General features: G+C 39.2%; 1 protein-coding gene across 1 annotated transcript in view; it reads right to left on the bottom strand.

Moving 5' to 3' along the window:
• Nucleotides 1-26,842, bottom strand: part of LOC126146787 (transformation/transcription domain-associated protein) — a 508,296-nt gene that overhangs the window by 155,925 nt on the left and 325,529 nt on the right. The window contains exons 47-49 of the mRNA XM_049915647.1: nt 17,601-17,760; nt 12,905-13,161; nt 5,325-5,496 (exon numbers count right to left, since the gene is read on the bottom strand). Coding sequence (XP_049771604.1) covers nt 5,325-5,496; nt 12,905-13,161; nt 17,601-17,760 — 589 coding nt within the window. The remainder of the gene's footprint in view (nt 1-5,324; nt 5,497-12,904; nt 13,162-17,600; nt 17,761-26,842) is intronic.

Here is a 26,842-nt window from a genome sequence, read left to right as displayed (position 1 = left end):
GTGACGACACAAACGCTATGTATGGTCACAGGACACTTATTCCATCTTTTATTTGAGCTTCTGTATGTCGATAAAATTGGTTCTGAACTGGGAATGCAACTCAGACCGCCCTTAACGCGGAATTTGATCCCTTCGTGGCAATACAGCTCGGCTACAATTTGTTGTTTGTTCAAAACTGCAGATTCCTCAACACCTTCACATATTATGCGTGAATGGGATCGAATCCTGGCCCGGCACTAAAGATTTAATTATGTATTATCAAGCTCTAGCATGAGAACACCTGTCTGCTGGTGGATAATAATTTTGATTTTTAATGTATTTTCATTCGCTGTCACACTAACGATATCTGACGTTTTTAACTTCCAGTGAGACACAGAACTATTTGCGAGATGACTGTAAGTTCAAGATGCTATTCTGAGCAGCTGGTGGAGAAAAATTCGGTAGCTGACGTCTCTTTGTGTGTAGTCAACAACGATATGTGTGGGGCTCTATTCCCAGTGAGCGCTGAACTCTTCGTCATATTATTTCAGTTCAAACATGCTCACATGTCACTGCTGGTGCAACAAACCCATATTTAACGTTAGTTTTCTCTAGAATATAACAGCGATAGGTGCCGGGTTGGGAAGGAAAAAATTAATTTTTCGTCTCGTCATTTCAGTTATAACATCTAGTTACTGCCGCGAAATTCCGATATGTCACATTTGACTGTGCTTCAATAGCAATCCGATTAGGTTCCGGGTTCGAATCCGTGTCCAACACACAGCTTTACCTCACGGCATTTCAAGTAAGTTACTTGTGAAGAAGCAATATTTAACATCTCTCGTAGTTCGTTAACAGGGACAATAGATGCTGGGTAGGAATTCGCGTCTGTTAAAAATGTTTGCGTTATGCAATTTAAAGTTGATATTTGCTAACTGATACTGTCTAAAATCGAGGTATATCACTCTCTGTATGCCTAATCAGGAATGACTGTTAGTTTCCGTCAGTCACGAAATCTTTGCTTAGTCTGCATGAGCTGGGTTTGAATCCATATGCAGAACATGACGGTTCGTCGTGTCATTTAATGTTCATACACATTCTCAACTAGCTGCTCGTGAATAACTTAAATTTTTAATGTCATTTTGTGTTAAATAGTTCAAATGGCTCTGAGCACCATGGGACTTAACTTCTAAGGTCATCAGTCCCCTAGAACTTAGAACTACTTAAACCTAACTAACCTAAGGACATCACACACATCCATGCCCGAGACAGGATTCGAACCTGCGACCGTAGCGGTCACGCGGTTCCAGACTGAAGCGCCTAGAACCGCACGGCCACATCGGCCGGCCCCCACCATCTGGTATCAATGCATTACCTTATAATCCATTATATATAATCATTTTCATAGTACACTTGATATTATAGATGAGTAGGACACAAGACAGGACATAGATAATGTCCGTTTGACGTCAACAGTGTGTAACATTTTACTTTTTTGAATAGGACAATGTTCCTCTCCAATAATTTTTAGATTAGTTACAATAAGCTTACGCTGCAAGAGAATTCGCTTGTATTTTTCAATATGTGGTCTGTTGTCGGTTTGAAAGCCTTCCATAACATCGGCAACGTTGTGCAACTCCACCGAGAGCTGTCTGGAGTAGGGTGGGGTTAGCTATGTGAAAGTTGCGAGCTGTCGAAGACGATCTTCATATTCCTAATGCGATTAGGACATCGTATACTCTTGACGACGTTTAGCACCTGTGCGGTCAGTCACCCAATTTCAGAATTCATTTTGAGTAATCCTGCTAAATTCCCAAAATACTGTCTTTTTATATTGATGAGTAATATGGATAGTCGTCACGTTCATGTGCCGTCTACAACGCAAATTTAATGTTACTATCCTAGGAACTAACCTGCAATACGTTTTGTATTTCATAATCGGAACTATCTGCATTAACCGTCATCAGAGCAATGTCAGGGAACAGAGTGCAGCAGTGCCTACTTGAGGACCTGCTTGAGTCGTGTTCTAAGGAAAGGGTAGTTGCTGGTTCACATTATATTACACTAGCGAGAAGTACCGACTTTTCCTTTTCTCTGCAAACATCCAGAACTAAATTCAGTAACTAAATGCTAAGAATATATTTTCATTGTGCCAACTCAAAGATCAATAGATATGGATATAGATATAGATTTTTATATTTAAAGCCATTCTCGTTCTGCGTTGGAATAAACATCATTCATTATTTGCTTGTTCTTGTTACGATTGTTATTGTCATTCTCTCACTCGCAAGAGTCTTATGCTGATGCTGTATGAATAAATTATGCCATTGGACACAAAGCGGTTTAGTTTTGAGACCTAACCCACGAGGGGGGAAGGCACAGTGGTCTGCTTCAGGAATTCCAAGCAATAAAACACAAAAAACAACCCAGGAAGGGTTCGAACAGCTACTTTCACGCAGAGACATGCATTTGGAATCTGTTCATCGTTACGGGGTCAAACAAGAGGGTCACATTACTGAAACAATGATCGGGCTACTTAGTATATAATAGAGCATACAGATTTCAAGGAGGAAACGTATGAAGACGCAGACTTCCTCGTTATCAATATGTGCGGCATATCTTTCGTGTTAACGAAAGTAAATTCCCGCTTTACCTCTTCTTACGTGTCAAATGAAATGAATGCCATGAGGAATAGAATATTTGTTGACTGCGTCTCTTCTTGCTTCCATCCTTACCAACATATTTCTTCATTCTCGTGGTAATCATGACAATCTATGTGCATGCTGCAAACGATTGCAAGTGGACAAATTCGACATCGAGGTGCAAAGCGTTTGGTATCTTACATTATATTCAATTCGAATAAGATTCCGGTGTATTTTTACTTCGTTTGTATTTTTAGATGATTATGAACGTTACGGAAATTTATCTCACATGCTTTATGTTGAATGAGAAACATTGAATGATCCGTTTTGCTTTCCCTACGTTGAAATGATATAATGTCGGCGTCAACAGCCTTCTTCCACGCCGGAAGCTGAAACTTGTATCATTCTGGATTAATGATAATTGAATGTCTCATATGTATACATAGCCCACAAGGCGACGTCAGAAACCACCAGGGGAGAACGCCGCATAAAAACCAAACGTGCGCGCGCGTCTCCACTCTGAAGAACCGTATCGGAGAATCACGGCAAGCATTTCGCTGAAGAGCTGCCTCGTCAGAGAGCCGAGAAATGGCAGCGTCGTAGCAAGTATTTGTCAACACTCTGATAGTGCATTTACTTCCGGGTGTAGGTCGGCGTTACCTCGCTAAATTCACTTAACATTCGTTTTCCACATCGAAGACTCGTACGATATAATCCACTGCAAGATGACACAATTAGAAAGTATATTTAATTTCTGGACTCCAAGAACGGCGTTCTTCACATAAGTAACACCTGTTTGTGTGTGCATTCGGGAGGACGATGGTGCAATCCCGCGCCCGGCCATCCTGATTTAGGTTTTCAATGATTTCCCTAAATCGCTTCAGGCAAATGCCGGGATGGTTCCTTAGGAAGGGCACGGCCGATTTCCTTCCCCATCCTTCCCTAATCCGAGCTTGTGATCCGTCTCTAATGACATCGTTGTCGACGGGACGTTAAAACAGTAATCTCCACCTCCTCTGTTTCTGTGTTTAAGGTTGCGTTTTGAGGCTCAGGCAACATCGCAGTGACTATAGTCCGCCTCTGGCCGCCAGTGTGTCGTTAGCTCAGAGGTTCCCTTGTGCGTTGCAGTGCTTGTACTATAAGTTCGAATCACGGTAGAAGCCGCTGACTAAAACATTTTATTTTCCATTTTAATTAATGGAGTTGCAAACTGCTAGTAAACATTTCTTATGCGAAATCTGAAGAATGCCTTTAAACATCAATCTTCGTCCGATTTCGACTTAGTAAATTAAGTTAATATCATGGATTTCTGCTTTGCAAATTCCAAGGTGCTTCACTGTAAAATAGGTCCTGAAAAGACTCAAACCGACTGTCAACGATATAAATTTGAGCTTTGTTCGTCATATAGGTCTAACATGTCAGAAGGTTGTTTATGAAGTGCACATGTTCATTAATATAGTTCACATCTTCTAAATTTTTGCAATAGCGTTTAACTGTAGACGTTTTCTAACACCGGCGTTAGCAATTCCTTTCCGTTCTCTGAAACCTTCAAAACGACAAATTTTTCTGGTTTAAATCTGATGACATTAACTATCACTTCCGATCAACAATAAATACTTCATGAACCCATACATGGAACTCCAAATGTGCAGTGTGCCTGCACTGCTACAGAGCATGCATTGCAAGGTATTCACACAGTTTATCGCATAGACTTACCATAAGGAATGAAACAAGAACTGTAATACATTTTACACCACAGACGCTCACTCTGGCTTGACGAAAACATCCAATCATTGACCAAAAGTTGCACAAATAATTAAGTTTGAAAGGAAAAGAAACGAGGTATGAAGCATTTATAAATTCATCGAATGTAGTGAGGTGGTTTAATTTCGTCCCAGTCTATAAAATTAATTTCGGGCCATACTCAGCTCTTGCCGATTACCCGCCTACTAATCAGGGCGTCTGTCTCCTATGCTTTTGAGCGTGAATGGAAATTGTAGAAATTTTCTGTGGAGCAACATTTAATAATAAAGCGTTTCAAATCATCAAAAGCGATGAGCGGTAGCAGGCGCTTTCGATAAAGAACGGGGGAGTGCAGCGCCGCTGCTGTCGCCACGGCCGCTGCCAGTAGCCAGCAAATGGATCCCGGAGCTTTGCCGCATACGGCGTCCAGAGGAGGACAGTCTGCAGGAAATCTGCCGCAAAATCGTTACTAGATAAAATTTTGATATCGGTGTGTCACAAAGCGAAATAGATTGAATCTGCGCTACCATTACATTCACGTCTTCAGCATTCAGACAGAAGAGGCTATAAAAATATTTTATGCCAGCTGCTCTCGATCCACTGACATTATGAACAGAAACAACGCACGCTACCGCTAGACCACAGGCGTAATCAGCCTAGAGTCTCTCTATCTTGGGACAAGTTTTCCTCCAGGAAGTGCCGCAGTCTACAGTGTTGCCAGATTGTGCAGATAACCGGACTTAGAGAATTAGCGAGTTGGCCAGTTTCTTTGTCCCATGTCGCGATCGGCGCGGATTTAGCCTCTGAAGCGGCCGGCCGCCGGTCAAGTTTTATGTCAAAGAGTGTACATTACAGTATCATGATTTTATTTAACTGCTGTTATAAAAGTACTGAAAGTATCGACAGTAGATAATTATCACAGTACTGATGGTAGCGAATTATCACAGCTTTACATATTACCTTCCAAGCTACATCTTTCGGGCAGCTTTGCTCCAGCCTTGTTAAAGCTTCCTTAGTTGTATTCCAATTGGGAACTCGCCATGATGTTTCCAGCAGCAGTAGAGGATTGCATGCACTTTTGTCATTTGCATACTCTAGAAGTATGTCCCACTGATTCAGTTCCTTTGAACACCTGAGTAGAGCAATAAAAATTGGATCGTCATTAGTATCTGCAAGCCGTTCCTTCTCACATCTTTCCATCTTTAGTAATATTCCATTTAAATTACTTCACTAAATGTAATCTGTTTATAATTCTAGAATTAAAGGAAGGGGGCAAGATCCACAGAAAATATGGTAAAAATTAATTAACTTGTCATAGGATGTATACGTGGACAAAGTAAAAAAATTTCCTGGTTTTTCCCGAATGTCTCAGTTAAAAATACATTTTTCCTGGGTAAAAATATACTTTTTCCATATTAAGTGACAGTATTACTTACTCTCTGAACTGTAAAACCTATCAGTCCTTTGAATGGTTAATGTTTTATACACCGGCATAGAACTTCCCGGCACTTCAGGACACGAAAAACAGCATTTAAAAAAAATAAATAAAAATAAAAAAAGTTTTGGAAAGATCTCTGATGTGCAGCAACACGTACGCTGTATATTTCGTTATTACAAAAGTATAAATTAGAATTCCACAAAACACAGCTTGTTAGTTTTCAAAGTGTTGAAATCGATATTGCGATGACGTCTTGTAAGCAATTCATAGATCACGTCACGTGATCTCACCGGCCGATGACAGCAGATATTCAGAACACAAGACATGTGATGTAGCCAGTCAATAGCAATCATCACTGTGAAGTAGCACAAATAGGAAAAGTTAATGGTTTAAATTAATATACAAATTGTAGCTACAAGAAAAGCTACGCTTTCACATATAAAATTGGTCTCTAAGATTAATAAGCTACATGAGAAGCTAAGCTTTCACATGTAATATTGGTCTTTTTTGCATGTGTTACGCATTAAGATACATCGCAAAAACGTGCCAGTAAAATTTTAAAATAATGACATAAATATCTGGTCTTCGGGGCTCTAAGTTCTTCTAAGTGGCTGGTCCTCGAAGTGTTAAGTTTCAAAAGTGAATCAAACGGTCTGTGATTTAAGAAATTCGTCGCGCTTTCTCACACGTAACATAATTCATTTTGCGTAAAAGGAAATTTACTTTGAAAATAACGCTTTTCAAATCACCATTCGTAATATTTTCTTGAGACCTGTTAGAAATAGGTTCATTTCAGCAGTTGCCAGAGAGAGCCAGAAAATAGGCATTAATGCACGTGCGCAGCTACGATGACGTAAGAAGCCCATATGTTCATATGTATAAAGTATAAAAGAGATCTTACAGTAACTCATAAAAGAAACAGGGCATCAGAGCATACTCCAAGAGCATCGGAATTTTGTAAACCATACTAAAATGCATATTTCGGCTTGAAGTGCATATTCGTATTTTTATGTCCAAATTCACAATGAAGTAGGTCTCAACCTGATATTAAGCTTTTCAGTGTTGTTTTCGGGATGTAAATTTTCTTTGAATACCAGAGCCATACTATCTCATGTTTCGTTCTTTATGGCATAATGCCATACATGCCAGCAGATGACTCAACTGGCATGTGTATGATCCTGCTGGCAACTGCTCAACAAACCTAATGTAAACAGCAGTGACGTCACGCTCATCTGAAGTAGTTTGTTGTTAGGAAGTATTGCACAAGTTTTCATCCTAAGACCTATGATACGTTTTGCCGTTGGCAGAAGCTTGTGTGCACATGGTGTTTTGTTGTTGTAAATGGCACATTTCCTTTGCAGCTCAAGTTTAGTTTTGCTTTTTTTCCTCTCGTTTATGTTTTATTGCTGCAGTATTACTCTGCAACAGCGGGATACAGTAACACTCTTTTTTAGAGTATCAGTTCTTATAAGCCAAAATTACAAAAATTCAACTGAAAACGAAAACAACGAAAAATTCCAAGATTTTTCCCGATTTTATCCCAGGCTTTTCCCGGTTGTCCTGGGTCATATACACCCTGACATGGTCAACAGTCAAGGAGTTGTACTACTTAAAAATTAACACTGAAAATTGCAGCACACTGTATCAGCTGTTAAATGATTTCTACAGACACCACTAGTTCCTCCAAACAATAGAGGATGGTGTCCTCTTTAAATTCCACATTACTTACCCATCTCACATCAACATCTCTTCCAGCAAAAGCCTTTAATCTGCCTTGTACTGTCTCATCTTGGAGTAGTGTCTTTGATTTCTAATTATAATGTCTTGCGTCCCGAGTTCGCTACTAGCCACTGCTTCGATTTTGAACAGAAATCATCAGCAACTGCTGCCCGATAATTCCAGTATAGAGAGCCATCCCCCATTCTACCAATGGTCTTGTCAAAGAGAACAAAGAAATGGATAGAGCACGCTATTACAATGCTGCCCACCAGGCACAGGCATCCAAGAGTGCCTTAAACTTATGCACTGGTATGCACAGGTAGAATAGGACCCATGTAGGGAGAAATTTAGAAGGTATGTCACTCAAGAGTACACTGCCATTCAACAGTGTCATCTTATCTCATCAGGCCCACAGTGGTGCCACCGAATTCAGTTGCACTAAGCTGTGAATGCAATATTGTTCCTCAGTACATTTCCCATGCTGATCACAAACAATTACATGTTTTAGCTCTGATAAATTTTAAAACTACTACTGTTTTAATTAGCCAAGCTAAAAGTCTTACATAGTGACAGAAGGTATTTGTGAAAATGTACTCAGCCATTCAGGTGATACAGACACGAGCTCTCCTTTGGAAATCACAGTAATCCTGTCATGATCTGCAATTTCTTTTGCACCAGGCTGATAATTTCTTGTTTGACCTCCCAGTGGACTTTCAAAGTTATTGCATTTGAAGACTGTGTCCTGGCAGGTACTTCAATACACTAAGTGCCTCATATTCATTGGAACATTCTGAACAATTGGACTCAACATTTTAAAGCAAGTTGTCTTCACTTAGAACTCAGATGTTATTGTAACAATGGTCACTGTTTAAATTGGCACCTAGTTTGACACACAAGTGACTGGAACGGCAGTTTTTGTAATCTGCACCGACTTCTCCCACAGCATACAATTATTTGAGGAGAGAGAAGTATTCTTTGCCCTTCTGTTAAACACTACAAATATGCGCAAAGCAGCTTGAGTGTAGTCTGGGAGTTTTAAAAGAGGTAACAAACTTACTTACAGCTGCAGGATAAATGTTTGAAACCTTCAAAGAGTTACGTATTCTAGCCTTCAATAAAACAAGCATGGTTAATCTAATAAGTAACGTCATCTGATGCGATACTTCAGAACACATCCTGCAGCTTACTTTCAGCAAGGAAGCAGCTAGTACATCATGACTTTTTCATCACAATTACCAGTGAGCTATTACATACAATACTAATAGAACAAGAAGGATCAGAAATGTTGCTTGTGACACAGGAGCCAAAAATTTAGAAGTATGGAAGCAGCTGGGACTATCGACATATAAAACTTATTTCTCAAACCAAGCAGATCCTAATAGGATAGTATGGGCATTCCATAATGTTCACATTCTTGACACTGCTAAGAAACCACTTACTAGATAAAGAACTCGTTTTGCCAGGTGTAATGACCATGACCAGGAGCTTGGTAAAGGATCTGTTAAGAGTCTCAGAAGAGAGATCTTTCAATTGCATTTCTTATACAGAGGCAAATCTTGAATATTACTGGGTCTGCAAGACACAAGTTTGAGGATAGTTGTACAGTTACTTTCATGCCACTTTGTTCAAGCTGTGAAAAATGTGCTGAAGTAAATGTGATGGTACTTTTAGTGAACTAGTAAACAATACCTGTGAAACCGAGACCCAGAAGAAGAGAAGATTTTTCTGAGAAGTCTATAAAATTTCAAACTTAAAAACAGGAATATACTTTAAGACAATTTTTTTAACTGCGTTCATCTACGACTGTAGAAAGTAGAATATATGTCCAAGCATTTTAGAAAAGGAGTTTTGACATCAGTCTTCCACATCTCCAAGAACTTTCTCCAGCCTCCAAGAACACCCATCCCATAACACTACTGTCAATTTTAACACTACCGTCAATTATTCTGCCAAAAATCTGACCCCTGCAGCAGCTCAGTACTTTCTAAAAGTCTCACCTTCAGCCCTACACCTAATTTCAACCATGCTGGATTTGTAGATGACCTTTTTTCCTTTACTCATTCTTTGCAGTGGAAACATTTCTTCATAAAACACCGCACAGACAACAGCCACACTGAAGCCCAAATAGAACCTTGTTTACAGTAGTTCCAACCTCCCACCAACTGTTATCCTCATCCACTTCCACCCAGTCATCCTCCAGTAATTTTCCAGGAATTCCTCACTTCGAACTTGGCCTTGCCTTCCTTTCCTAAATGCTTCTTAGTGAGTATTACATTACTCCTGTGGAACACACTGCTATCCATAACCTGGAAAACAATCCACACCTTCTCATTCTCCCCACCTACAAAGTCTACACCACAGTGGTCATGAATCATACTGACTAGGTGGCTGAGGGTGTCCAATTTTTCGACACCTCTGCCTACTAACCTTACAACCTTGATCCCATCCCAGAAATCCAACATGACCTCAAGCAGCTTCTCAAGACCGTAGGTCCATCCCAAAACTTGACACCTGAATATCTTCCTCCTGGCACCAGCAATCCCAAGCTCTCCTACCTCTTATTTACTCCATAATCCCAATCCCACAGGTCTCCCTATTGGGCTTCACATTATGACTAGGTACAATACTTTCACAGAATGAACCTCTGTCTTTGTTGATCAACACCTCCAAACTACAGTCCATAGCCTCCCATCCTAGATTCGAGACACTGCTAACTTCCTTCACCACCTCTCAACAGTTCATGTCCTGTTACCAACAGGCTCCTTGTTGGTCCTTGTGGATGCCATATCCCTGTACACCAACATCCTGCAGGCCAATGGCTTTGCAGCCATGGAACACTATCTTTCTCAACATCCTCCTGTTATCAAACCACCACCTCTTATCCTCTTGGCTACGAGCCAACCACATCCTGACCTACAATTATTTCACTTTCAAAGGTCAAATCTATGAACAAATACATGTACAGCCTTGGGTACTTGCATGGCACCATTCTTTGCGAACTTATTTATGGATCACTTGGATGAATCCTTAAAATCCGGTCAACACCTACAACTCCTTGTTTCATTCTGATTCGCAGCTGTCATTTTCATGATCTGGACTTACAGCAAGACAACTTTTGTTCTTTCCTCTACAATGTCAACACCTATTCCCAAATCTGTTTTATGTGGTCCTCCTAAACTCATCAAGCTACTTTCCTAGCTGCTGTCCTAGATGCTGATCTCCACCTCTCACTTAGCTCCATAAGTTTGTTGGTTGGCTCACCAACCACCAACAGTACTTCCACTTTGGCAAATGTCACCCATTCGATGTCAAAAAGTCTTTTCCTTACAGCCTCGCAGCCTGTGAATGCCGCAGGTGCAGTGGAAAGTGAAATATACCAATAACCTAACCAGAGCCTTTACTAACAGACTATAACCTAAATAGCTCATCCATAAACAAGTCTCCTGTGTCATCAGCTCCTCTGATCATCCAGTATCACTCCAGCCTTTGAAAAGCTCAACCACATCCTTGCCCAGAGTTTCAACTTCTCCTCGTCATACTCTGAGATGAAGGATATCCTACCCACATTCCTGAAAGTAGTGTTCTGTCACCCACCCAACCTACAGATATCCTTGTTCATCCCTATTCCAATCCTATTCTAATACTGCACCCCATGGAATGTTCTCTTGTGGTGGGCCCAGGAGACCTATTCCATATACCCTCCCATCAATTCTAGTACAGTCCAGTCACAGGCATTTCCTTCCCAAAACAAGTCAGGGCCACACGTGAAAACAGCCAATAAACTACACTGCATTTCCAGTACAGCATTCTGTATGGCCATAACAAGAAACCAGCTGTCAACTTACATGAATGGCCACTGCCAAACTGTGGCAAACCACAAACTTGACCATAAAGTTGCCGAACATGCTGCGTATCACAACACAAATTACTTCAACAGCTGTTTAACTACACGGGCCATTTGGGTACGTCTTCCAGCATAAGTTTCTCTGAACTATGCAGATAAGAAGTCTCTCTACAGCACATACTGTGCTCTTGCAGTCTACCTGGCCTAAACCTAAACTAGCCTGTTCATACTAACTCACCTTTCCTTGCCTTTTTGCTACTCCGTTCTATCCATACCGCTCCCTCCCCATTCGGAGCATGCACTTTCTTCTCCCACCACTTTCAACCCCCCTTCCCCCTTGGGGGCAACTGTAAAGGGTATAAATATACTATCCATTAGTGACATATGAACATTTGTGCAGGACAGAGACTTGGACCAAGATTTCTTGCTTATTACCTAAACCACTTCGGCTATCCGTGCATACTCCCCAGAATGATCCAAACCTCCACGTCACACTGTCTACGTCCTTATGTCATGGTCCGTTATAACCACCACCTCATGCCGCAACATTACTTGTATTGTTACAACAGGGAGAAAGACATCACAAGGTATCGAGACTGGTGCTGTTATCGTTGTATTTCAGACTAAGCTGAAGGCACAATGACTACAGATGTGTGACTCCAGTAGACTATGACACAAGGAAGTGTAACATGTACAGGTTTGGGGTGATTCAGGGAGCATGCACAGATACCTGAAGTGGTTAAGGCGACCGCTCGTGATAACCAGAAAATCCGGGTTTCAGTCCTGGTCTGGTACAAATTTTCATGTCATTAATGGGTTGAATATCTATACCAAATAGAGCTGGTGCCAAGGAATTCGTAGTCAGTGAATACAGATTGAAATTCCTTGCAGTTGGAAACTTCTACACATCGTAAAGCAAAATTTGATTTCTGGCACAAAAAGCCTAGGCACGTTGTAGGGAGCCACACTGTAATTAACGTCACTGACCAAATCTGGAATGAAGATACACTGAAGTGGTAAATCGTACACCTACTCTAAGAATGCAACCAACAGTAGATTGTGTCGTATAGAGCATGCTGCCCCTTTGTTCCCAACAGAAGCACCAGAAAAGGATTGTTGTGAAACCTGCAAGGCATTTATGTTTAAATTCAACCTCTCCAAAAAAGAATAAGCAGCAATCAGAAATCTGTGGTATGAAAAAGAAACTAGTTCTGCTAAATGATAAGGGGCAACACTATTATCCTTACGACACATATGGACTACAATAAGGATATTTTTTTCATTCTTTTGAATGCCTAGAGACAGACAGACATCACTCCTACAAATAAGTCCTTGCAGGAGTCATGTTGAGGAAAGTAAAGGACTCCTTTATAATGATCTGGTGGCCACAGCTGGTCATGAAAATAAATGTATTTTTAAGCATATGGACCTGCTATTTAAAAAAATCCTCTTTATTTTATTACACTTTTGGAGTTTCTAGTAATCCTTTCTAGTCCACTAACAAAATGATTGACTCTTCAACACACGACTTATACATACCGAATCCAATGGTCCTCCCACAGCTTCATCTCCGTCTGCACAACACCTGGTGTAGTTGCACCAGAAAAGTCACTACGAACTTTACTCATTGCGACTTCGTAAGCTCCCTGAGCGTGTTCGAAGAAGCCTTGCTGCTCATACATGATGGCAATATTCGTCTCGCGGTAGCGAGCATGTTTCTGCCACAGGCCAGCCCACATGTCCTCCTCACTCAACATTGAGTACATGTCAGAAAGAGCATCGAGAACTTCTTGCCACTGTAAGGAAAATATTCAAAAATAAAATTTCTACTCTCAGTAACATTAAAATTTGAATATCACTTTCCAGGAGAGTTTCACATACTAACAAACCAGAATGGAACAAGGCAGTTTAGCACAGGATAATCAGAAGACTGGGGTAGAATACAAACAATGGAAAATGTAAAGGCAACTGGGTTGTTGTGCCTAAGAGTTCACCTATGTGTGTGTATGTGGAAATGCTTGTCTCATTTCTCTGTTAGCTCTGAGAAAGGACACTTCCCAAAAGTTCAACTGTCACGTGTCTGTGCTGTCTACAGCTCATTCTCAATGACAATTTTCAAGATTGAAGATACAAATATACAACATGCCATGCAAGGTTCATGCTTAGTATCACAAGTTCAAGTTGAAGAAGAAGAAGAAGAAGAAGAAGAAGAAGAAGACTTGTTGAAATAAACTTCTTGCAACGTTAATAAATATGCTGAATATTGCTGGAAAATGTTTCCACACAAAACAATTTTTGCAGCATTTAGCAAAATAATATGAAATGATAATGAATAAAATCTGTCTTTCTTTCATTGCTCGGATTTATAAAAATTCTGTGGGGTAGCCTAAGTGATCTCATTCATATCTTTGTCACTATATGACAAACCTGTACTGCAGAGAAACAAACTTGATAATTTGCTAACACTGATGAGTGTAGTGACTTTGAGTTCCAATTGTAATTGTAAAAATAATAAGAGGCATATGTACATATTAATAACTAAGAGCAGAGTTGTAAAAATACTCTGATGCTCCACAGAGCTCTGCAGTATTGTATGAAAGGAGTCAGGCATACGGATTATTGCAATGTGCAGGACAACCACCAACTGTCACACACAAAAAGCAGTTGCAGTGCAGGGAAAGACTGTAGCTGGCAAAAGTCACCACAATCAAACACGTTCAGTTGGCCCATTCAATTGAGATCTGAATGTGTTGGAAAAACACTTGAACAGCTACACTCACACAATAAGTGGGAGTTGTGCAATTGCTTGTAAATGTCGATAAGGAAGGAAAGATAGGATAAAACAAATTTTTGGCATTAATTTCCACGTTGCCAGAAGATGGTATTGTCACATTACAGCCATCAGTCTTTAAATCTCCTTCTGTTCTTTCCCCTGAACCAAAGTTGTAATACATATTTCAAGACAGTAATTTTTCTTAAAATAACAATTAAGACTCAAACTGTCCAATGGGGCTGAATAATACATCAAAGTCAAAATATAAACAGTCCATTCCACAGGAAAGGTGACTTACGTAAAATAAAATAAAAAGGTGCTCCTTATTTTTAGTTTACACAACTTTTTATTCAAACTAGACTTCTTGTGAGTCAAAACACATCTCAAAGCACTGTAAAATTTTTCAAAACAATTGTGATACTCAAAATTTGAAATTGTTACAGTGCCATGGTAGTAGCCTTCTAGATACATGAAATCATGTCAAAATACTTTCCTTTCATTACTATTTTCAGTTTTGGAAATAACCAGACATCACATGGAAACAAATCAGGCAAATAAGGAGGGCGTTCAAGCGCCACGATACATTTTAGAACCAAGAAATCATATATGATCTTGTTTTTGTGCACCAGTGCATAATTGTGCAACAAATACAAGGTGAGGTGTAATATCGAGTGACTTTAAAAAACTTGTGAAACAAGCTGCATCGGAGAAAGGTGGAGGGGATAGTGTCAGATACGTTTGGCATGAAATAGCATTTAGTCGTAATGGAGCGCTGGATCCCACAGCATCATGTGTACGCTGTCAAAGCATTTTATCGTAATGGTAGTTCATACCAGCTAGAACGTTGTGCATTCCGCAAGCACTTCAACATTCATTGGAATAGGCCCGTGCCATCTGTCAGTACAATTAAAACGTGGGTTGAGAACTTTGAGGAGACAGCGTCAATGACAAAGAAGAAAACTGGGAGACTAAAAACTGTGTACACACCTGAGAACATCGAACGTGTAAGCGTTGCCACTGGGAGAACCTCTTGTTGCCCAGCTCGCTGTCACAACACAATACTTGGCATTTAAAACGTAACGTTATGAAGACTTTTACACCGAGATTTGCACTTTCACCCCTACAAAATCCAAATGGTTGAAGCCCTTAAATAAACAGATTATGTGAGCCAAAGTCAGTTCTGCTTAGAATTTTTGGGCATGATTAATCAAGATGAGGACACTAAACTGTTTGTGGATCAATAATGAAGCTCCTTTCCATCTCTCCAGTTATGTAAACAAGCATAACTATCGATTTTGGAGTGACGTTAATTCTCGATAACGGCATCAGCAACCATTGCACTCTGTAAAATTTCTGTGTGGTGTGCCATGTCTTCGTTAGGGACCATAGGACTGCACTTTTTTATGATGGCCTTGGCAATGCTGTAACAGTGACTTTGCAAAGATACACAGACATGTGGGAAAAATTTTTTACACCATAACTTGCACACTACAAAGTGAATGATGAGATGTTTTTCCAGTAGGATGGAGCAACTTCCCACACTATTCGAGTAAGCATGAATATTGTCAATCATTTGTTTTCAAATCATGTGATCTCCCAAAATGGGGATATTGCATGACAATCTTATTCACCAGACCTCACAACATGACATTTTACTTGTGGGGTTATCTGAAAAGTAAAGTCTATCAAGATAATCATCTTCAAACAATTGAAGCCCTGAAAGAGCGGATCCATCAGGAAGTTGTTAAATCTCACTGGCAATGCTGCACAATGTGATGAGTCACTTTAAGGTTCGACTGGATGAAAGTGTGCGTGTCAAAACGGACACCATCTTACCAGAGTTAGCTTCAAAAAATAACCGAAGTTTTACTATAGAAGAAAATGCTTCTTCATGTATTTTAAGATAATGAAATTTTAAAAATTTAGTGAAGTGTTTTTACTTAGCAGCCTTTTAAAAATCGCTCTTCATTATGCCTCACCCTGTACCATATTCCTTGATGCTGGTATTCAGGTCAAACCTGAACAATCCTCACCCATAAACAGTTTAAAATGTCCAGGCAGTAATCTTCACTCATCATTTGACCTTCTGAAGCAAATTCTTTATGGACAAGTCCTTTTGAATCAAACAAAACAGTGAGCAGTGCCTTGACATGGCTTTTCCGAGTGCACACTTTTTTCTGTCCCTGACATTCTGGACCTTTTCATCCAAACTTTGGCACTTTATAAGTAGGTGATATTGACAACACCAAGTTCCATCATCAGCTGTTATGATGCAAGACATTAAATCTGGGTCCCTAGCAGCCAGTGTTTTCACATCTCTGAAGTGTTTTGCTCAGTAATCTCTTTGATAGTTAGTGACTGAGTGGGGCACAAAGTGACAACAGATTAATTTTTTGCCTAAACTCTCAGTTGGAATGTGATGCACAGTTGTTTTAGCAGTACCTTTGAGCTCCTCAATCAACCTAATAGATGTACACCGATAATTTTGAAGAATTTCATCCACTTTCTGAACATATTCTTCAACTCTTATCGTCAGTGATGCTCCTGGATGTGGATCATCATCTCTCTATCACAAAACCTTGCATACCACTTAAAAATGTTTTTATGACTCTTGCTTCACTCCCATAAACAATTTGACTCCTTTCAAAACTGTCTGTGGCACTTTCATCAAATTTAAATCAATACTTAATGTTCGCATGTTGCAACATTGTTTCTTACTAAAGTCCAAAACATACTGCTAAAATTTCGGTTATTGCGAGCAGTCTGTGATGCCAGCGTTGTTAAATTTAAAATGAAACACAGCTGAAATACCTTGCTGGTTAATTCACGCATCCATTAACAGGTGGCTTTCAAAGTTACGAGAATATAAAATCAGTCAGCCTCAGCAGAACCAGAGTTTCTTCAGAACTATGTCTGGCAATGAACCTGAGCAAAAGGATACGAACATGAATTCTTGTATGTTACATATGTAATTAACCAGAGTGAGTGTTCAGCAGACACACAAAAAATTCATCTTCATTAACAAAAAGATTTGTTGTAACTGCCAGTTTCCTTTTGACTACTGAATCCTGCAACAAATAAAAGCAGCTTTCACTAACTGTTTCAATTAAGTTTTCATCAGTCTGACTGGAATATTATCATGACTCATGGCACCACTGAGTCATTCTTAATAATCTTGTCTTGTTTATGCTGGTATGACTGAGAATGACTGCCATCTTTTCTCAATCAATAGCCTATTCTTCCACTCTCCTAATTTATGTGCAGATGTTTATTCTTAACTCATGTCCTGATGTTACAACACGACAGAAAAGTATTTCACATATTGCATGCAAAAGTTGTGTAATGCGTAACAACAACAACAACAACAACAACAACAACAACAATAATAATAATAATAATAACAATAATAATAATCATCATCATCATCCCAAGATCAAACTAGTATCACAAAGGGTGACTCACCTGATGCACAGGAGCACTGGGTTCAAATTCGTAACAGTCACCAATGTCTCTCTTATTTTTCTGCAGGAGGCTCAAATTACCTTCGGCAATCATTTTTTCAAGTATCAATGATATTCTGTGCCACAGGTTATGACTCTTACCTATGTATTTCATAAGAGAACTGGAAAAATACATCAAAATTAGTCTGCAATAAATTTCAATTTATGAAACATTTATGAATGAGAGGATCTCAAAACTAAATTATAAGGAGGCAGATGAATGAGACTGTCACATAAATAATGCGAGAAAATTGGAAGAATGTTGTGGACCATATGTGGAAGGAGATTGCAAGTTTCAACAAAAAAGAAGGCATAAGAGAAAAATCAATATAACAGTATTATGAGAAGGAAACTAGCTACTCATAATATTGTTACATTCCATCTTGGATTTTCCATTGTTTGAAAAATTGGTACAAAATACTGTAATTTCACTAATTCCAGACATTCCACTTTTCACATATTCTGTTCAAAGTATATTTTGTCTTTCAACCAGCTGACTATTTGCTCTCTCTTCCAAGGAGCTGCTGGTGCCTTATTTAATTGCAAAGAATGATATGGCACACTGTCCATTACAAAAACACTAACAGAACAGAGATTTGGTAGCAAACGAGTAATGGATCAGTCTTTAAAGGTATCTGCATTATTTCCTTGTGGTAAGTGAGGGTGTCACACCCCCCCCCCCCCCCCCCTTCCTCCAAATCATAGCACCAGGCACAATGGCACTCACAGAGCCAGCATGAACAATAATCACTCACCTTCCCTTTCTAGTTGGCATGCTCATAGTTCTGTGTGTGTGTCCTCTGCCCTTGCAATGGATTGTGCATGATGCACATTGAACCACGTTTCGTCAATCCATATTACATTCTTAGGATCTAATGCTAGCAACTCGCGCTGTAAACGACATATCCATGCCACAATGTCTCTGCGTTTCATTAGTAACTTTCTTCCTGAGAATTTTTTCTGAAGGAGTTCAATTTATTTATTTATTTATTTTTTAATCAATGACGGGACTTGTCATTCTGCCTGTTAACAAACCAACGTCCTACAGCAATGACATCAACTTTTTAAGTGTCGAGTATTTCTTCCTGCTGTAGTATGTGTACATACGTTGCCCGATAGCACTTCCGTCAACGTTGTCTGTTTCAGTCACATGACACAATCTCTCCCTTGATTTTCCAGGAATCAGAATAACAGAGCTGCCAGCTGAAGTGACAGCCTCTTTATCATTTCTGACTCACTTCATTGTCACTGTAGATATGTTCAATGCTTCTGCCACCCTCCCAATCACTTTACACACTGGTATCGAAAGCCCCCTGTTGTCCCTTTCCATTTCACAGTAAATATGCAACCTGTACATAAATTCAAGTGCTTGTTATTTCAACATAAGTCCTTTTCAGAAAGTCCTGTTCTCTGCCCTACAGGAAGCCATTTTCCACGCACACGACAAGCAAATCTGATTAGCCACCATGGAAACATGAAGTTAATACTCTTCTCTCACTGTGGGAGGTGGCCATTATTTTATGATTTCTTACATAAAAATGTATTCTTATTATTTTACTTGATCCACACACTTTTATTAGTACTTCAACCTGACTGAAAAGTGAACAATAAGCATTCTTGTATAAAATACTTATTCTGTATTTTCAACTCCCCCTCCCTGATATGTTCAGTATTCACAAGTATTTTGTAACTATAGGGTTTAGGGGCAAAATCTAAGCTAATTTAAATGTTACCTTTCAAAACCAGAAGTTTCTTGAGCCTGCTAAATGGAGTTGTAGGAAACAGGTTTATTAAAAATAAATAGAAATGTCGTCCAAGATTAGGTACCTAGGCAGACACAGTGACTGAAAATGACTATTCTAATACACATGCAAGATCCAAGCAATGTTGCTAATTCCCCCTCATAAGCAAGTGAATCATTACTTATTTTGAAAGTATCTTATATAATGCTGCTGATAAATAAGAACATATTAAACAGAACGTCTATATAGCTCTTTTTCAGGGTGTATACGGGGACAAGGAAAAAAAATTCCCGGATTTCCCCCCGGATATCCCGTTTAAAAAATATGCTTTTTCCTGGGCGAAAATACACTTTTTCTGTGCTAAGTGACAGTAGGTTTTCCGTAGATTTTCTCTCGGAACTGTAAAACTTATCAATCCTTTGAATGGTTAACGGATTATACAATCGCGTAGAACTTCCCGGAAATAAAAGAAAAGACGGGGCAGAGAAGGTTTTGGAGAAACTTATAAAAAAAAAAGAGAGGAGAGAAGTTTTGGAAAGACCTTTGATTTGCAGCAACATATACGCTGCATATTTTCGTATTGCGAAAGTATAAATTCGAATTGCACCAAACACAGCGCGTTAGTTTCCAGAGCGTTGAAACCAAGGTTGCGATGTCCTTCTGTAAGCGAGTCATATCTCAAGCCACGAGATCTCACCAGCCGATGACAGCAGCTATTCAGAGCATAGGACATATGTTATAGTCAGCCAATAGCAAGATCACTGGTTACCTAGTGTGAACACACAGGAGGAAAAGTTAACAGTTTACATTAATGTACACAGTACCGTATATCTGCAAGAAAAGTTAAGCTTTCACATATAAAATCGGTCTCTAAGATTAACACGCTACAACAGAAGCTAAGCTTACATATGTAATATTGATCTTATTTTGCGTGTGTTATGCTTTAAGATACATCACACAAATCTGCCAGTAAATTTAAAATTATGAAAAAGAATGTAGGAAAGTCATCGAAAAGGAAGAAAGTTTTGTTGTTAGGCAGTTCTCATGCCAGAGGTGTAGGCCAACTTCTGCAGGAGGAATTAGGACCAGAATACCAGGTCACAAATTTTTTCAAACCAAGTGCTAGTCTGGATCAGGTGACAGAGGATTTAGGTTCACTCTGTAAAGGATTTACCAGGGAAGACACCGTGGTTATTGTGGGAGGGCCAGGGAACAGCATCAACAGAGATCCTGGGTACAGTATAGAGTGTGACCTGGTAAAGATTGCGTCGGCATCGAGACACACCAATGTTGAATTTGTATCTGTCCTGAGACGCCATGACTGGCCTCATTTGAACTCTTCTGTTGGGAGAGTTAATTTGGAGTTGGAACGGCTGCTTGGGTCAGGTGCGGGGGCTCATATTGGTGTGGTTCCTGTTGATTATCTCAGTAGGTGGGACTATACCAGGCACGGCCTACATCTCAACAGGAAAGGGAAGGGGAAACTGGCTGGGGTAATAGCAGGAAATTTAAGGGGGGGAGGCACTGCCATGAATGGTAAAATACCAGTGGTTACAGGTGTTGGAGCAGCACCTTTTTTAGGATAGGTAAGACAGAAAGATGTCAAGTTCTACGAGAGGTCAGGATTGAAACAAATCTTCAGTTTAGGAAAGAAATTAAACAGCACAATTCTAGCACATTAGATCACCAATCACAGATACCAATTATAAACTTTCACCAATCACCAGAAATTTTATCTCCACCAAGTTGTATCTCAGTCCTAGGTAATTGCAGTGATGAATTAAAGTCACCCAACCCAGTTGACATAATCTGCCTCTCTGAACACCATGTGACCACTGGTATAGGAACTAGGCCTAAGCACAATGAGAAACTCAGAGAGGAGAGTACTGCAAATGTTAGAATAAGGAAAGGTTCTCATAAAAGTATAATTAAAAATAATGTAAGTATATTTCATCAAAATATTGGGAGTTTAAAGAATAAAGTAGATGAGCTTCTGGTCTGTTTAGAAGATTTAGAAGCTGAGAATGAAATAGATATACTATGCCTGTCTGAGCATCACATTGTTACTGATATGAATAAGGTAAATGTAAGTGGTTATAAGCTCTCTGCACATGTAATGAGAGAAAATATGGAGAAAGGAGGAGTTGCCATATATGTCAAAAGTTATCATTGTGCAAAAAGTATAGAAACAAAAAAGTTTTGTGTAGAGAAACATATAGAAGCATGTGCCTGTGAGCTTAAATTAAATAAAGGCACATTTATAATTGTAACTGTATATAGGTCCCCATCAGGAAATTTTCATCTATTTCTGAAAAATTTGGACTCCTTGTTGTGCTATCAGTCAGACAGGGGGAAGCAAATTATTATTTGTGGGGACTTCAATGTAGATTCTCTGAAAGAGGGTAATAGGAAAAATGACCTTGAAGTATTACTCGGTTCTTTCAATTTGACACCCGTTATTGATTTTCCTACTCGGGTGGTAAAGGATAGCAGCTCACTGATAGATAACTTCTTTGTAGACCAAGATAAGTTTAACCAGATAAATGCTCAGCCTGTTGAGAATGGTCTTTCTGATCATGGTGCACAGCTAGTTACAATATATGACATAGCTCCATTCAGCAATACTAAACAGTCCTCCAAAGTAGTACGTTCAGTCAACGATTTAACAACTGCAAATTTCACGGAAAGCCTACAGCAGTTAGACTGGGATGAGGTGTACCGTGAACCTGATGCCAATTTAAAATATAATTTATTTCATAACATTTTTGTAAATGCATTTGAAAACTGCTTCCCCAAGAAAATAGTTAAATATACTCGTAAGAAACCTTGTAACAAACCATGGCTTACTAAGGGTATAAAAATATCTTGTAACCGGAGAAGGGAAATGTATCTGACAGCAAGAAAGAGTAGTGACCCAGAAACTATCAAAAATTATAAAAACTACTGTGTTATATTAAGAAAAGTTATTAAAAAATCCAGGAGTATGTGTATCATGTCTGAAATCGGCAACTCTGATAATAAAATTAAAACAATTTGGAATATTATTAAAAGAGAAACAGGTCAACCAAGAGCAGAGGAAGACAGTATTACCATCAAATTGAATGAAAGCTTTACGAACAAAAAGTCAGAAGTTGAAAATATTTTTAACAATCATTTTCTAAATGTTGTGGATATAGTAGGATCCAGGTGTTCATTAGAAGATGCTAGGCTGTTAATGGAAGAGGCCATACCTATGGAATTTGATACAATTGAAATCTCACCCACTTCTCCCTCTGAAATTAAGAAAATAATAAACTTGCTTAAAAGCAAAAACTCACATGGAATTGATGGCATTTCCAGCAAAATACTAAAAGCTTGTTCTCAGCAGATAAGTAAGATTCTCAGCCACCTGTGTAATAGCTCTCTGGAACAGGGCATTTTCCCTGATAGACTGAAATATGCTATTGTTATACCTTTGCATAAAAAGGGGGATAGATCTGATGTCAACAATTACCGTCCAATCTCCCTTCTAACAGCTTTATCCAAAATTTTTGAGAAAGTAATGTATTCAAGAGTAGCTTCACATATCTGTAAAAATGAAGTACTAACAAAATGTCAGTTTGGTTTCCAGAAAGGTTTTTCAACAGAAAATGCCATATATGCTTTCACCAGTCAAATTTTGAATGATCTGAATAACCGAAAACCACCCATGGGGATTTTTTGTGATCTCTCAAAGGCTTTTGATTGTGTAAATCATGAAATTCTGCTAGACAAGCTCAAGTATTGTGGCATGAGTGGGACAGTGCACAAATGGTTTAATTCGTACCTAACTGGAAGAGTGCAGAAAGTTGAAATAAGTAGTTCACTTAACATGCAAAGATCAGCACATTCCTCAAACTGGGGAACTATCAAGAATGGGGTTCCACAAGGGTCAGCCTTGGGTCCTTTGTTGTTCTTATTATATATTAATGACTTGCCATTCTATATTCATGAAGAGGCAAAGTTAGTTCTCTTTGCTGATGATACAAGTATAGTAATCACACCTGAGAAACAAGAATTATCTGATGAAATTGTCAATACTGTCTTTCAGAAAATTACTAAGTGGTTCCTTGTAAACGGACTCTCACTGAATTTTGATAAGACACAGTACATACAGTTCCGTACAGTGAATGTTATGACGCCATTAATAAATATAGACCTTAATCAGAAGCATATAGCTAAGGTAGAATGTTCCAAATTTTTAGGTATGTCCATTGATGAGAGATTAAATTGGAAGAAACACATTGATGATCTGCTGAAACGTTTGAGTTCAGCTACTTATGCAATAAGGGTCATTGCAAATTTTGGTGATAAACATGTTAGTAAATTAGCTTACTACGCCTATTTTCACTCATTGCTTTCATATGGCATCATATTTTGGGGTAATTCATCACTGAGGAATTAAGTATTTATTGCACAAAAGCGTGTAATCAGAATAATAGCTGGAGTCCACCCAAGATCATCCTGCAGACATTTATTTAAGGATCTAGGGATATTCACAGTAGCTTCTCAGTATATATACTCTCTTATGAAATTTGTTATTAACAACCAAACCCAATTCAAAAGTAATAGCAGTGTGCATAACTACAATACTAGGAGAAAGGACGATCTTCACTATTCAAGATTAAATCTAACTTTGGCACAGAAAGGGGTGAATTATACTGGCACTAAAGTCTTTGGTCACTTACCAAATAGTATCAAAAGTCTGACAGATAACCAACAAGTATTTAAGAAGAAATTAAAAGAATTTCTGAATGACAACTCCTTCTACTCCACAGAGGAATTTTTAGATATAAATTAAGAAAAAAAAATTATTAAAAAATAAAAAAAAATAAAAATAAAAAATAAAGAAAAATAAAAAACACACAAAAAATAAAGTTGTTATATTAACTTAAGTATGTTGTTAAATTAACCTAATTATGTCATGTATCGGAAAATTCGACTCGTTCCACATCATTACGAAGTATCGTATTCATGATCCATGGAACTAGTATTAATCTAATCTAATCTAATCTGACATAAATGTCTCGGGTCGAAATTCTTTTAAGTGGCTGGTTCTCAAACTGTTCAGTTTCGAACACTCTGTGATTTAGATATCCATCCCATTTTCTCACACGTAACATATTTCATCATGCGTAGAAAGAAATTTACTTTTGAAAGTAACGCTTTTCTAACCATCGTTCGCAGTACTATCTGGAGACTGTTAAAAATAGGTTCGATTTACCAGTTGCCACAGAGTGCCAGAAAACAGGCATTATTGTGCACGTTCAACTGCAGTGGTGTAGGAAGCCCACATGTTCGTGTGTATAAAGCACTAAGAGAGCTTACATTACACCATAAAAGAAACAGGGCATCAGAGGATACTCCAAAGGGCATTGGAATTTCATAAACCATACTAAAATGCATAATTCAGCTTGAAGTGCAAATTGGTTTTTTCCAGATTCACAATGAAGTAGGTCCCATCTGATATGAAGCTTTACAGTGTGGTTTTTGGGATGTAAATTTTCTTGGTGTACCAGTACTCTACGATCTCATTTTTGGTTCTTTATTATGGCATAATGCCACACATGGCAGAAGATGATAACGTGCACTTGAAATTCAGTGAACAGTTTGAACTAGCCATTACTGTAGAATGAAACACTTCATTTCAAATAAAATGATTGCCTCAGCAGAAAGATTAATAAAGCCAAATTTCTTTAGCAAACTTGCAAAAATAACTTCATTGTTCTGCAAGGCGATTAATGCTTGACTGCTACTAACTTGGAAATAAAATAAAATCAGAAAACTGAAATTAATAATATATTTTTGCCCTCCGTAATTATGTGAATGTATTTTAATTCACTTGATAGCTTCCGGCCACAGAAATCCGTTTTGTTTTCATTTGACGTGGGAGCTGCACACGAAGAGAAGCAGCGAAATCACTTAACGTAAACACGGGTCACGTGGAGACTAACCACCTCCCCACTACAACTCAGACAACTCTGTGCAAGCGCGAATCTGGCAGCTAGGGCGCGCGAGAAAAATTTCTCATTTCCATCTGGCTGCTTGCTGCTACTACTGATACAGCTAACAGCCAAACTTCAAGTAGCGGGGAAGCAGGAGAAGGTACTGCTTATACACGAGTCAAATGCGCATGCGCAACAGACCGCTGGCAACTGGTCAAACGAACCTAATGTGAACAGTTGTGATGTCATGCTCATAGCAAGCAGTTTATTGTTACGAAGAATTACAGTCTGCGCCCTACAGCCTTTGACATTTTTTGCTATTTGCAGACGCTTGTGTGTGCACGGTGTTTTGTTGTTGTAAATTGCACATTTCCTTTGCCATTAGTTTTATTTTTTCCCCTCTCGTTTATATTTTATTGCTGCAGTATCATTCTTCAGTAGCAGGATACAATAACATTCTTTGATCGAGAATCAATTCTGCAGTCAAAATTACATAAATTTAACTGAAAGCTAATACAATGAAAAATTCCCAGAATTCCGAAAAATTCCCGTGTTTTTCCTGGTTTTCTCCCGGATGAAAAAATTCCCGGGTTTTTCCCAGGTCATATACACCCTGTTATTAAAAACTGAAATCAGCATTACAGTCTTCATGGTTTTCCTCTCCTCTGCTGCCAGAAATGTTTATACTAATTCTACAATGGAAAATCCAGGGTGGAATGTAACAATGAAACGAGAAATGTCCTGCCCACTATTCTTCCCACCCCTCCTACCATGGTATTTCATCGTCCACCGAACCTACACAATATACTCGTCCATCCTTACAGAACCCCTGCTCCCAAACCTTTACCGCATGGCTCATACCGCTGTAATAGATCTAGATGCAAGACCTGTCCCATACATCCTCCTACCACCACCTATTCCAGTCCGGTCACTAACATCACCTATCCCATCAAAGGCAGGTCTACCTGTGAAACAGGTCATGTGATTTACAAGCTAAGCTGCAACCTCTGTGCTGCATTCTATGTAGGCACGACACTAACAAGCTGTCTGTCTGCATGAACGGCCACCGACAAACTGTGGCCAAGAAACAAGTGGACTACCCTGTCGCTGAACACGCTGCCAAACATGATATCCCTCATCTTAATGACTGATTCACAGCCTGTGCCATATAGATCCTTCCCGCCAACACCAGCTTTTCTGAACTGCGCAGTTGGGAACATTCCCTGCAATATATCCTGCGTTCCCGTAACCCTCCTGGCCTCAACCTTCGTTAGTCATCGTCCTCACCCACCCATCCCCCTCCCTGTTCCCATTCCAGCACTACACAGCCGTCATTTCACTGCCACACCCAGTCTTTTTTTTTTTTTTTCCTTTCCGCTACTTACCCCCTCCGCCCTCTGCACCTTCTCTCCTGCCCTCCATCCAAACTGCAACACCTGACTGTCCGCCACTCCCACCATACTATCCCTCCTGCTCCCCGCCCCAGTCTCCTCCTTACC

This window comes from Schistocerca cancellata, chromosome 1, assembly GCF_023864275.1.
Source record: "Schistocerca cancellata isolate TAMUIC-IGC-003103 chromosome 1, iqSchCanc2.1, whole genome shotgun sequence".
NCBI classification, from domain to species: Eukaryota; Metazoa; Arthropoda; class Insecta; order Orthoptera; family Acrididae; genus Schistocerca; species Schistocerca cancellata.
The sequence above is the reverse complement of the archived record's forward strand: the minus strand, read 5'-3'. Positions and strand labels throughout refer to the sequence as shown.